General features: G+C 32.0%; 1 protein-coding gene across 1 annotated transcript; it reads right to left on the reverse strand.

Moving 5' to 3' along the window:
- Positions 1 to 2,712: 2,712 nt before the first annotated feature.
- LOC114120546 (short transient receptor potential channel 6-like) lies at positions 2,713 to 10,191 on the reverse strand. Its single transcript, XM_050207735.1, has 4 exons — positions 10,051 to 10,191; positions 9,334 to 9,565; positions 6,556 to 7,085; positions 2,713 to 4,808 (listed from the first exon to the last, which is right to left on the reverse strand). The coding sequence occupies exons 1-4, from the start codon at positions 10,057 to 10,059 to the stop codon at positions 3,312 to 3,314; spliced, it is 2,268 nt and encodes a 755-aa protein (XP_050063692.1). The 5' UTR covers positions 10,060 to 10,191; the 3' UTR covers positions 2,713 to 3,311.
- Between the last annotated feature and the right edge of the window lie 4,384 nt (positions 10,192 to 14,575).

Consider the following 14,575-nt stretch of genomic DNA (forward strand, 5'->3'; position numbering starts at 1 on the left):
TACTATAATGCCGAAAAAAAATTAAGTTGTATACGAAACCTATGGAGTCAAAATCAAAATATTTTATTATTCCTAAAAAAAACCATCAAATTATATGATTTAATTAAAAAAAGTTTTAACAGAATATTGTAGATAGGTACTTAATTATCTATGCAGTCACAGTTTTTTAGAGAAAAAATATGTAGGTAACAGGTAACTTAGAAAAAATAATATACAATTGCATCATAAAACTGCAACAAAAATATAATTTAGGAATTTTTTAAACAAGTATATTGTAATAAGCTTATAAATAAACAAAATAAATAAATAATAATGCTCCTAGTAATTAATTCTTAGCAATCCTTCTGCTATATGATTTATTAATATTTAACGTATTATAATAAATTTTAGTTTTATTAAACATATTTGGGTAATAATAATTTTACCCTCATAAATACAAAAAAAAGACAAATCTCGTATTAACTGCAACGATTTATGATTAGTTAATAAATTATTATAAATTAAAAAATTATTTTTTTTTTATTTTATCAAATGTTTAGTACATCAACATAGTTGAAAAAAATTAAATCAAAGTATTATCACCTAATTATATTTGAAAATTTTTATAACTCTATGGTTTATAATACCAGTTTTTTTGCTTGATAAAATTCATAAATATTTATAATGTATTTTTCATACCCCGAAAACCCTTCATACAATTTAGCTTGTTCCTTAACAATATGTCATGAGTATAACAATACCATAAAATATTATATAGACGCGTTCAACCTCTTCAATGGTACGTAGTTTACAATAATATTATTATGTCTCTGTTGTATGTTATAATACTATATAAGTTGTATTGTTCTGATATTTTCGAGTGGTATATGGACCGTAGTAATGATAATACTGTATTGTAAAAACTTAACGGTTCCCCTGTCTGAAAAAAATAATTAAACTGTAACAACACAAATGACAACAGTACTTTAGTGTACCTATAATATTATTATCTAATATGTTTGTACTGGTAGTATCGTGAAAGACACGATCTAGTTCATCGTCAATGATTAATTTACAGTTTGATATTTAATATTATAATACCAATAATCGATGTAAAGTGATTCGTGTACTAAATACAATTTCAAAATTATCTATTTATTTATTCTTAGATAAAATCTTCAGTCATTAACTGTAATTTTTCTAGATATTACAGTATGTAACAATAAAGTTAATACAAAGTAAACTATTTTGAAAGCATAGCCTTGAATTTCATTCAGTTTTTAAAGGACTTAATAACACGCTAATTTTAAACAAAATTTGAATCTTTAAACTAATTAATTTTTAATTTTTTTTTTTATGCACAGTAAAACATATTTTTTACAATTTTCTAAGTCTCATAATATGATAATATCTTAATTATACGAAATCATACGGAACTTGGTAAAATGATACATAAATAAGTTTAAAAATAATCTTTTATCTTTATCTAGATTTTTTTTTAGTTATCAGTTCCTTTAGTCAAAATAGTCAGCCTCAGTTCCATATATTTTCCACACAATCACTCAGAGCATGCGTGCATACCGAATAACGATATCAACACTTCGCAATTGAATTTATTAATCGTTGGCCGGGTAGAGATGTAGATGATTATTAGAATTACGATTATTAGCAATAATTTCCATCATAATTAGCCGTTTATTTAAGTCGGTTGACGTTGTCGAGTCACGGAGACTGTCTGCTGTCGTCATTTATCAATACATGTTGAACCAAAAGTCGGCTTGTACATTACGGCCGGCTATTATAATAGTCGACGCATTAAATCGCATCGAAACACGTACATAATAATATAGTTACACACAAAAGTATAAATCAAGTATTTCGCTTCGAAATCGTGTAGTAGCGCGTATAGTATAATAAATTATATACCAATGCGTATATTTTATAGACTGGTTATAGGTTATGTACACGGGTCACCGTCAATCACCGCGACAGTACCTAATTCAAATGATTTAAAACCGTGTCACATTATGCGGCCGTAACACAATGCATAATAATATACAATACTCATCCCATAAGACGTATACGATGAAAATCTATAAATATAAACATGTAAATAAATGTCGTACTTAATGATATACAAAGAGTTTTACTGTGCCTGTCCCGGACAATAATAAACGATTTATTTCTATTAAATTAGCCTAGTCGTTAAAAATATGTTCAAAAGGGGGAAAATAATGAAAAAATAAATAAATAACTGGAGTTCCTTGCTTTGGTTAAATCCGACGCTAATAACGTTTAGTTATATTCTCATATATAAGATGATGGCTAACAAACAATACATGTTATTGAACGCTGAAAATTTAAATTTAATACAAGAGAATAATATTAGTTTAATTCAGTTCAAAAGAAGTTATTTGTTTTTAATTACCTGTGTATGGCTATCTGGATCACACATATTGTAGAATTTTCTACTTTTTTTTTTTTAACAATGTCTAAATGTTTTCTTAAAATCTATTAATTAATAAAATATTATATTTTTATATAAATCTATGCAACTATAAATTAAACCAAGTATCAGCTGGTCAGTACTGATTGTCATATTTATATAGACTTATTTGAGTTAGAAATCAAGATATTATGTTAAAAGCCATCACATCGATTTAAATAATTGAATACACATAACTTAACAAGTAAAAAAACAAAACATCGAATATAATTAATAGGTAAAATATATACATAATACATATTATAGTATATTATAAGTGAACACGAAATATTACAAAGCTCAATGAATTCAAAAATATATAAAAAAAAATAGAATATCATAATTATACGTATATATATATATATAAGAACATAATATACTCCAGTGACGTACGCATGGTCTAATTTTTCGTGGGAGGAAGAGTGGGGAGATCATTGTCAGTTATAATAATATCTATTACTATTATATTTTTCATTTTTATAACACCACCTCTACTGCGACTTATTATGCAACATAATACATCATCGTGTTTAAAGTGAACACACCAAAACCTATCGCCGCTACAGTGATCAATATATCGAGGATATTATTATGTTTTCATCATTGTTACAGGAAAATATGACATTATAATAACAAATATTTAAAGCGGTTTACAGATATGAGATGAATATTATAAACAGCAATGAAATAATAATATATGCAATAACGACGACAAAACGGGTTGAGAAGGGTTCGTGAAAGCGAGCGTGTTGGAGGGTGTGAGGAGGATAAGCGATAAAACGACGACGAACGTGCAGCGCAGGACAAATAATAATAATGAGGATCGCGAGGACGACGGCGGCGGCGTTCAGTGTTCGACGAGTGGTCTGTGCATCGTGAAATACCGCTTGACGATTTGGGCCATGAGTTCGCGGAACTCGGGGGCGGCGGCCGTGGACCGGCTGTCCAAGTCCGAGTCGACACCGCAGCCGTCGTCGCCCGGCAAGCGGCCGTAGCCCCGCCACGACTTGGACGCGAACCGCTTGGCGCAGAACAGCAGCCCCGTGGTGGGCAACAGGTTGAACGGCGGCGGCATGTCGTCCTGCAACATGTAGCTGACGTACACCTTGGTCCTGCCGAACAGCCACTCGTACTCGGCGTTTTCGGTGACGCCCTGGAACGTGTCCGACATGGCGGCGATGAGCATGTTCATCATGACAACGACCATGAGCACCTCGAACGCGGCGAACAGCCCGAAGCCCACCAGTTGCGTGAACCGGTGGGACTGCGTTTCCGCGTCCACCGGCCCGCCGCCGCCGTCGCCTCCGGGCCGGTGGGCCTCGTTTCCGACCACCACGTTGGGAGCTTCCAGCGACGTCATGCAGAATATGCCCCAGAACAGCGTTTTGAACGTGTCCGGCACGGTGACGAACGAGTCCTCCTGCCGGACGGTCTCGCCCGTCTCCGGGTCCTTGCGCACCATGCCCGCGTAGTACGAGTAATACGTGCCCAGGCCGCACGTGAACGCCACCATGATGATGGCCAGGAACGTGGCAAACTTGCCGAAGTCGTGAAGCACCTTGCCCAGGGACACCTGCATGGGCCCGATGTAGTAGTTGAGCTGGCACAGGAACAACAGCCGCAGGTACGCCATCACGGTGGCCACGGTGAACAGGCCCTCGGCCACCAGCTGCGGGTCGGACCAGTGCCAGTACTTGCGGTCCAGGTCGTCGGACACCCAGCCGGCCTGGGCGCCGGCCAGCGCCCAGCACAGGAACGCCATGGCGAACAGCGTCAGCTTGACCGTGTCGAACACGTTCCACATGTTCCGGAAGAACCGTTCGGGGCCCTGCTGCAGCCGGAGCTTGGTCTTCTCCACCGCGTGGCCCAGCACGAACACGGCGATCGGCAGCCACGTGCTCAGTTTCGGGGCTCCCCTGCGCACCTTGAACTTGTCGGCGTTCGAGTGGGCGAACAGCAGCCCGAGGAACACCAGATAGGTGACCAGGCTGTTGAACATTCGGTTTATGGGCAACCGGTTGGACCGGTTCAGCCCCGAGTTGGGCGCCAACACTCCCAACGCCACCGTGACCGGTAGCATGCAGAACCGCCACACCAAGTACATGAGCTTCTGCGGCCCCGTGTACGACTTCCACTCGATCCAATCACCCAGCCACGCGGTTTCCAGTACCTGTTGGATGTTAGTGTGCGCCACGAATTCCTTTTGCTTGTAGTCCATTGCCGTGATCAGTCTCGGGTACGGGAACTGACCTCTGAACTTGCATCCGTCCCGATTCCGCAACATGATCTTCACTTCGTCCGACGTCCTGCAGTTCACTATCATTTCCACCGCGAATTGTCTCACCTGAAGTCCAAAAGTCGGTTTTATTATCACGCTCGTGTCGATGACAGATCACGGTTGAGATTCAAGAATCGAATTTGAAGTTATAAACGAAGTACAATACTAATAATCGTATTTATTTCAATTCTTACTTTACAACTTATATACTATTATCAGTTATTTCGATAAAATAATTTGACATGGACCGTATTACTGTATAAGGTGATTTAGGTAGCATGCTTACCCTTGTTACTTCATTTGATAATAAAAAAAAAATAAAGTCCCCCTTAAAAAAATATAGATAAACTAAATAAAAAGTTAACAACTTCACTGAAAAAAAAAGCTTATAAAAATAGTTCAAGCTATAGGTATTTGACCTATATAAAATATAATAAAGTAAATTTACAACATCTTATTATCATATTAATTTATAATTTACATTGCTATATATTAAAATATATTAATTGTACTTAGAATACTTATACACCTCGCCACCAACAAAACTTTAAATACCTGGGATGGTGAACCGAGGGCACCCGTGCCAGAGGTAGCACGTTCCCAATTTTTTTAAAACATCCCCCATTACTATGAGAATAAATTGTATATAAGTACACCTATGACATATTACTGGCACGTGAATTTTTTTTTTAAAACATTGATTGCAAAATTTTGGCACGTGACTCGTAAAAGGTTTGCCTTTCCTGGTATCTATATAATAAATATATTTATGGGAACGTAGATTATTTAGTTTAGCTAATAACAGTAAGTGCAATTCTTATATAGACAATATAACATTAATAACATTATAATCAATATTACCTACAATTGTCGAATTAAAATACGATACTAAACAAATAACAACGAAACTGTCGAACAAAAAATAAAAGTTTTTTTTGATAAATAATGTATATTACATATAAAAAAAAAAACATAAAAAAACTATTATAATAATAAGGAAACAGAGATAATATGCTATATTGTGCCACTGATCTGTAATAAACGTATGTGTAATGTGTGTAATACGAAAAAAAAGTTTAAAGACCTTTTAAAGTCAGACATTAAAACGGACAACACAGGTTTAATAGAAATTCAAATAAAAGATATACAGACAATGTACATAATATTTTTATTTCATTTTTGTATTTTTATTATTAACAAATTAGGTAAGCATGAACCTATTATAGTATTTATATTCACATAATTTGTGTGAATTTTTTTTTTAAATTGTAGAACGATTTAAACCTAACAATTTTAATGATGATATTAAATTAATTTTTTATAAAAAAATTAATTATTTACTTTTAAAACTAGATGTATTATAATACTTTAAATACAATAAAATACTATTTATTATACAAAACTGTCGGTTAATTTTTCATATATTTCTCTGTGAGGATTATCGAACTGTTTTATGACCATTATGAAACCATTATGTTCGTTATAATATGTACTTATGATACACAAAGTGTACTTCAAATACTTCTAATAAAGTAAAATAATTTAACCAGCAAGGAGTTACTATTTTCTCTTATAATTAATGAGAATTTAATAATTTGATTTTACCAATATTATTGGTTTTTTTTTTAAATTGTATCAAAGTCGGGGCGAAAAAAGGCTAGAGACGCCCTTGCACTATGTAGAGTATTTAAGTTTGTATTTTTTAGCACTGAACATAGTACAAATTATCGTCCCTATTTCCCCTATGTCACCTGTGTAATGAGCATTATCAGTGTCCATTATTGCGACTGTTATTTTTTTGCAGTTAGATCACCTGTGCGGCCATATACGTGTACGTAGCGTTGTGCACCTGTTCGGCGGATCCGCACCGCAACAGTTCCTCATGCAACCGGAAGCACTCGAGCACCGGATCGGAACTAGAAGACGTGGTGCATATGAACGTCGGATTGCTGATGGCCCAATACCCGTTCAGTCGCTTGCAGCTGTCGGACACCACGTCGGCACTCAAGGCCGAGACCATGCACCGTTCACTGCAAGTGCACTGCGGCGGATGCGGCCTATCCAGCTTGTGGCCGCGGTTCACCAGGTATTCAACCGTCTCGTAAAGGCCGCACTGTGTGGCCAACATCAGCGGCGTCATGAATCGCGGAAACTCTTCCGAATCGCCGTCGTCTTCCGGTTCGTCCATCTTAACGTCGTCGTCCGACCGTACCCGATTCCAGCCACAGCCCTTTCCCCGGTTTCCGGGTCTGTCGTTGGTCTCGTCGAATTCCAGCAGCCGGTCCAACATCTTGAGGTTGTCGTACGTGATGGCCAACAGTATCAAGTCGCCGATTTTCACGTCTGCGGTTTATATAGGTACACACGTTACCGGCAATGGTCATAGCGGTTAGGCACTGTCAAGAATGATTAGAAAATAATAAAATCGCTTATGAATTACGTAGGAATGGACACATTAATTTCTTTTAACATTTAAATTTTTGACAATGCCTAATAAATTCAGGAGACATTTAAACTATAATCGTTTTCTAAAATTTTGAATATTGAGTACTTAGACATTATGATCAATGACTGATACTCTATATCAATGGTTTTAAATTGGGGTGACAAGTAGGTAACCAAAAAGTGACATAAAATATACACGGAGAAAAAAAGAAAATTATTATTCATTTTTTCGATAAAATAGTATTATTGCTACCATCTTAGTGTAATCACAGCCAATGTCAAAAAAACATAGTAAAAGAAATAGTTGTTCACACTATACGTCATACCAAAAAGTTTATGAACTACAGTTTATATTATATTAATATTATATTTATGATTTATATTATTTATATTTATTCTTTGGTCCCGAAATACCTATCAATGCCCATTCAACACTCCAATAAAAATAAAAAAATTATAAAAATAAATTATTTTTCTACGTACTGTATTTTTTTAAAGCATTCATGTTTTTTTTTCTATAACGTACAGTTTAGATTGTTTAATGGTGTTAGAGCGACGTAGTGTTGAATTCTAATAAGGACGATGTATGAATTTAAAAAAAAAAAACAGAGAACCACTGCTCTGTATCATTGACGTTTAAAATAGTATTAGACCTTTATAGAAAAGCACGTTAGTAAAAATGACTATAAAATAATTACAAATAAACTGCAAAAACTATTTTGTAATAAATGGCACATTTTAAAGTAGGTAGGTAATTTACTATCTCTAGACATTTTAAACATTTTATAAGAAAAGTAGGTAGTTATAAATAATCACCATTACCGGTAACATATAATACAATATTGTTTATACATCTATATATAAGTAAGTAATTCATGTGTTTCAAATAATTTATTGACAAACATATTAACTTTATAATATACACCAATGGTACATTATCGTTTAAAAATCCTTGAATATAATAAATTAACAGTAAACGTCCTCTATTTTTTGTTTTTTTTTCTTTTAGTAATTTTAATTTGGAAATTTAGACCTAATTTTTAATTTTTAATCAAATAAATAACGATTCAAATATTTTTGTTATAAAAATCAAAAAATATTAAAAATAATATTGAAATTATCTTAAAACTTTTACATTTACGACACACAAATATTATTTCCTTTGCACAATGAAATTTAAAAATGATTTAGAATAATCTTAAGTTGTTATTACACGAATTACGAACCTATTCTCATTGTTGCTCTACAGTTACTTTATATAATCATATTGTATTAATTTATAAGTAAAGATACGAGTATGATGTCGTTTAAAAATTAAAAAAAAAAAATTAATTCAGTTTTTATACTATGTTCTTTTTTAGGGGGTAATATGTATTAATACATTTGATGAAAGATATAAATCAAAATCGAAATATTTTATTCTAAAAACCTAAATGTAAACAATAATAAATCGATGAACAACTACATATTTTTGTATTGTATATTGAGTAGAACTTATAATTGAAATGAAAAGTTATACGTATGTAAAATCAAAAAAACTAATGCATATATTTATACCTGTATTAGGTGCTCTTTATAGAACACGGTAATATGATTCGTAGTTGAAAAAATAACTCTAGCCTTAAATTCAAAAATAACTAATTTGAAGTATGCAGTACTCGTAGACTATAATTGGCAAATTAATTAAAATAATTTGTACCTATAACTTAATTAACTTATTCCAAACAATTGTGCAACTTAAAATAACTAATAAAAATAGTGTTGTCTGATTTTTGACCACCATTGTCGTCATCAATTTCAAAATGAAGATCAAACTATATTGAATAATTTTGATACTGCTATAATTTTTGACTTTACCATTGTTGAGAACAGCTTTAAAAATATTTAAAAAAAAGTAGAACATAAAATGATTGAAATTTTATTTTAAATATTAATAGTGCAATGAGAAATAAAATTTGGAATTATTTTCTTAATACCTATATAAATTAAATGGTCTATTAATTTACAATTAAAGTAAAGCTATTGGTGTACTTCTCAACTGTTATTTTTATAGACAGTTATATTATTATACATATATATTTTTTATGGGTTGTCTAAGTATAAGTTTAACTAGTTGAGTTTGTGGTTAAAGTGTATAGATACTCGCCTTTTTGTCGTAGGAGTAAATCCAGTAGGGGTTCGCATTGGTTCTGTACAGCTAGATGCAATGGTGTGTATCCATGTTTTTTCATGTTGATATTTATCCTGTTGGTTTCCAAATAGTTTTCGATCGCCGGCACGTCGCAACTCTCCACTAATGCGAAGAATTGTTGTTCTTGAGGCGTCAACTCGTCCGTGAACGAATACAACTGCCCAGACATGTTTATCTTGGTTTCTTTCTGCGTGGACAATAATATTAATTACTAAATATAGATACCGAAAGGACATAAATTGAGCATAATAAACAAAAATCAATCTTAAACATCTTAAATATTTAGATACAACTGCGTTATGTTAAATTGTATAATTTGAAAAAAAATGTATCATATATCATAATAAAATAGGTGTAATAATAATTAATAGTAATATATATTACTACTATAACATACTACATATTATGTACAAATATAAAACTAATTTTATTTTTTGTGTTTATAGCACGAGCAGTAACCATGTTCAGTTATAACTTTATGATGCTATTCACATGTTGTTACTGCAATGTATAAGTCACGTTAGAACGTATTTTTTTCCAATTTTAGTTAGTCATAAAATCTTAAGATTTAATGTGTGAGCAAGTAAATAAACATTTTTGTCATCATACAGTAATTAGATAAATTAAACAATTATTTAAATCTGTTATTTGTATTCAAATTGTAATACTTACTTTACTCATCGTGAATTAATTAATCTCTTTAGAGATATTATAAGTATAACAGCTATAATATAATCATGGTCTACAAATACATTTTTTTTATAATCGTAAACTAAACATGCGTATTTATTTTAATATAACCACAGTAACCATTTTTTCATCTTATTTAACAATAAATGTATATTAGAAGTATGCTGAATGCACCTATAGTAACACTTACCAGATAATTAGAATAGAACCATAATAATACATGGGCAATGATTTTATTAACAAACTATTATGATGTAATTTTTATTTTTTTATTTTTTTTAAAAAATCAGAACGAGTGAAAAAAAACATTTTGCAACTAAAATATAATAACACAAATAAACAAATTTACTTTTTAATACAGTATGAGAACAATATTAATATAATAATCGTAAATGTTCTCAATCATTATAATATATAAATCTGTGATCGTATTAATATATATTTTAATATTTATATAGATTTCATTCAAATTAAATTGTTGATGACATTGGATATTTAAACGTATACCGAACAAAGGTTTAACCTCAAACATTATTATTATTAACTTTCTATTATAATTTTTTTATTGAATAAAGTTTTTAAAATACTTGTATTCGTTTTAAACCATTACTATTATGAATATAATATTCTTACCCTTCCGTGGTACGTGGAATTGACTCATATGAAATTAATAATAATAATACTTAAAATATAACTACCATTTCATTTTATGCTTTATATATTATAGACTATAGTTACGTTTGAAAAAAGTTTTGTATAGGTTAACTAAGGTATAGTTTATTATATGTTAACTAATTTTTATAAGATTTATAGATTATCATGCAGAACTTTATTGTTATGGAAAACGATGGCTTAAGTTTATATGACAAAAAGTAAAGTTATACAGCAAAACCTGAGCGTCAAAAGAAACTTTAAAAAAACGTTAAGTAAAGATATCAGAAAAAGAAAAAATTAAAAATATTTATAAAAATAATAATTATAGAGAGAGAAATATTGATTTCAAAAAAATGCAAAATAGGGCGACTTTTGGTTCGTGGGGTCATACGATACATCGGTCGTTCTCTAGTAATTAATTATAATAATATTTGTTCGAGGAGATAACTTGGTAAAAAATAGTCAAAGATGCTGTATTAATATTAGTAATATAATTATCGTTATAAATATAAAAACTAAAACCATTAAAAACCGCGCGGTGCGCAATCATTATTTATAATTATTCATTATATTCTGCAAATAAATCACATCCGGTGTAATAGTTGGGTCAATGACGAGGTGTCCCCACGAACACAGTAAAGCTGTAGTAAAAATATTTTCAAAAACATTAATATTTTTTTTTTTTTTTTGGAAATAACGAGTGCGTCTTACGTTAAACGGATTACTCGGGGTACCTTAATATATATATATACATATATTATTTAATACATCGTTTGCCAGACGAGTAGTATATACATTGCGCCGCGTGAGCACTGTATACGAGCGATGCGCAATTGTTCGCGCGAGTAAAACGTGAACGAAAAGTATGTATAATATAATCTGCGAAGACGATCTGCTGCGGTAAAATAGCAGGATATAGAAGAAGAAGGAGGAGGAGAAGAAGCGAAGGACGAGGAGACGAGAATCGCCGATTTCGCGCCGAGGACACGCTACAAACAATATTATATAATGCGACGGTCGCCGCAACTTCCGCCACCCGGCCCGATACTCACCAGTCACCGCCGCCGCCACCAACACCCCCCCGAAAGGGAAAAACTATACCCACACCCGCCGTACACGTCGTCGTCGGTCCGTATAGTAGTTGTGTGTGCGCGTTCCTCAACAAGTCACACTCTCCGAGAGGCGGTGGCGGCGGCGGCGGCGCTATTCTTCACGGACACCGCGGCGGCGGGTAAACATTAATTATTGTCTCCCGGAAACTTTCTACATTTATATCCCCGCGCGACCGCCCTCGCGCGCCGTCACTGCTGCTTGCCGCAGTGTCTTAATATCTCGCCGGGCGCACAATGCGCGATTTCGACCGAAACACTGCACCCCAGCCCTCGACCGACCCCTCGTCACCGTCATCGCCGTAGTAGTAGTAGTACCATAGTCGTATTGGTATATATTATATGTTAGGTTAGGTATATATACACATAACTGCGTTTTCTGGGAACCACCGCGCGAGGGAATTCGCCCGCCGCCGGCCCGGCCGGGTAATTCGGGTCCGAACTCGATACGCATGTATATATATAAAATAAGCATAAATGTGTATATATATATATTACCGTGTACAGCGCAATGTACGCTTTTAATTCGACACCGTCGCTTCCGCCCCATCGACGTGTGGCCAAAGGACATGATAATAATAATTTCTGTTTTGTATAAATTTAATAAGGAACACACCGTGCGGTGATGTGTCGTCGTTATAATATAATATCCGTTAACGGTTTATGGCCGAATCTGAGATGTAGGTACCTACGTATACATATAGTAAATATATAGAAGAAATAGGTACCTACATTTGAAGGCTTGAAATTGATTTTAATACAGATATCGGTAAAAAATTCCTAAGAAACCATAGTATAAGACATCAAAATCTATTTTTTTTTTTTAATATTTATTACATTGGAATTGAAAAAAAATTAAAACCAATACTATAAATATTATATAATCTACCAAAATAATAATTATTTTATAAATTGTGCATGTAAGCACTAATCTAATGAAAAATTAAAAAAAATAATAACTACAATTTTAAATTCATAAATGTCTGAGAAATTTTAGTTGTTTTCATATTCGTTTAGAAAAGTAGTCACAGAATAATATGAACGATGCACAAATATGCTTATACTACCAATAGGTCGTGTTTCTTAATTTATTGTATTTTGTTTACTTGATAAATAATTAATAGCATAATATAAGACATAAGTATACATTTAGAAAATGTTGATACTAGGTAATATCATTAAATATTTAATACAATAATCTGTAAAATATTATTAGCAAAAGCAATAACAGAGACAGTCTAACAATAAATCATTTCATTTTAAAAATATAAAGAAATATATTTTGTTCTTCAATGCAATGATAATAAAAGTAATAAAAAATTTAGTTTTATAATAATACAAACCCATGTGCTGAAATGATTTTAGAAAACATTTGCATATTATTTTACGACGAAAAAGCAGACTTTAAAGAATAAGATATGATGAATGATTAATTTTCCAAAGTTCTTATTAAAAATAATTAAAATATAATTTCATATTTCATATCTTTTAAATGCAAAAGTTGAAAGTTCTTACATATATTAAGTACTATAAATACTTGAATTATCAAGTAATATAAAAATAAACATAAATAAATGATATTTTAAATATTCCGTTTTTTAAGTCTATTTCACAGGTGTGCGTTATGAGGCGTAAGAATGCACGTATACGACTCGTTAGTGTAAATCAAAATTAAAATTGCAAAAATGTTAAACTGATACTTTGAAGTAAAAAAAAAATATATTGTTCTTCAAATTTAATTAAGAATTATAAAAATATTTAATTTTTTTTTTATTAAAATTAGAAAAAAACAAATATCGATATAAGGGAAATTAAAATAAAATCATAAAATTTCGTTTAGACGTCAAAGCTCACTGTCCCCACTTAAAAATTAAACACGAGTTCACTGCGATGCGGAATTATATACACATGTAAACCTGCACCAGTGATTCAACCCCTAGCTCCGTCCAACCCTCGCGTGTTATTCACCCTGCACAATACCCAAATCATATCGTAATGATTATTATTAACATAATATTATTATGATTTACGACACGACTGCATTACGACTGTAATTCGCGATAATCATTTCGTTACAATGTAATAATTGTATTATACTTACGCATAACTAATACGGTAATTAATAACCACTTATATATATATGAAGGGTATTATAATGCAATTTCATAATTTGCATATACATATGTTCGTACTTTGCTACCCTGTACTGTACTATATTATTTGTAAAGTGACACATTGCTATTATATCGGACACTTTTCAAGCATAACAAATGTTCCTATATTACCGAAAAAAAAGACAATTTTTGTAGAACGATAGTAATTTTTTTCAACCCATATACATATGCGTAAGATCTAATAAATGTTGCATATTATACGACTGTTGTAGTAGTACGTAGTTCGGTTACTCAAAGATCGAAAAACAAAGAATCAGACACAACAGTTATACACTTTAATTAATATAAGTATAATGCAAGTACAATCATATATATATATATATAAAAAGTAAATTATAGTAGAAATAGTTTATAAAGATTAATAACGGTCAAAGAACCAACGAAAATATGTCATTATATAACCGAGATGACGAAAAAAGAAATTGTAACTTCAATACATACAGAAAAAAGTAAAGATAAAACATTTATTTATTTTAATTAATTAATTAAATTTGCATTTTGTTAAAAAATCTGTGATTTTAGATTGAACTTTATAGTATAAGAATCACACCCTATTTTTTTTTCTAGCTC

Source organism: Aphis gossypii, chromosome X (assembly GCF_020184175.1).
Source record: "Aphis gossypii isolate Hap1 chromosome X, ASM2018417v2, whole genome shotgun sequence".
In the NCBI taxonomy this organism is placed as follows: Eukaryota; Metazoa; Arthropoda; class Insecta; order Hemiptera; family Aphididae; genus Aphis; species Aphis gossypii.

Excerpts from the sequence above, each read along its gene's own strand:
- LOC114120546 (XM_050207735.1), bottom strand. Across the intron at positions 7,086-9,333 it reads TTTACTCCTACGACAAAAAG|ACGTGAAAATCGGCGACTTG; the intron begins GCGAGTATCTAT and ends TATAAACCGCAG. Across the intron at positions 4,809-6,555 it reads ACACGTATATGGCCGCACAG|GTGAGACAATTCGCGGTGGA; the intron begins GTGATCTAACTG and ends TTTGGACTTCAG.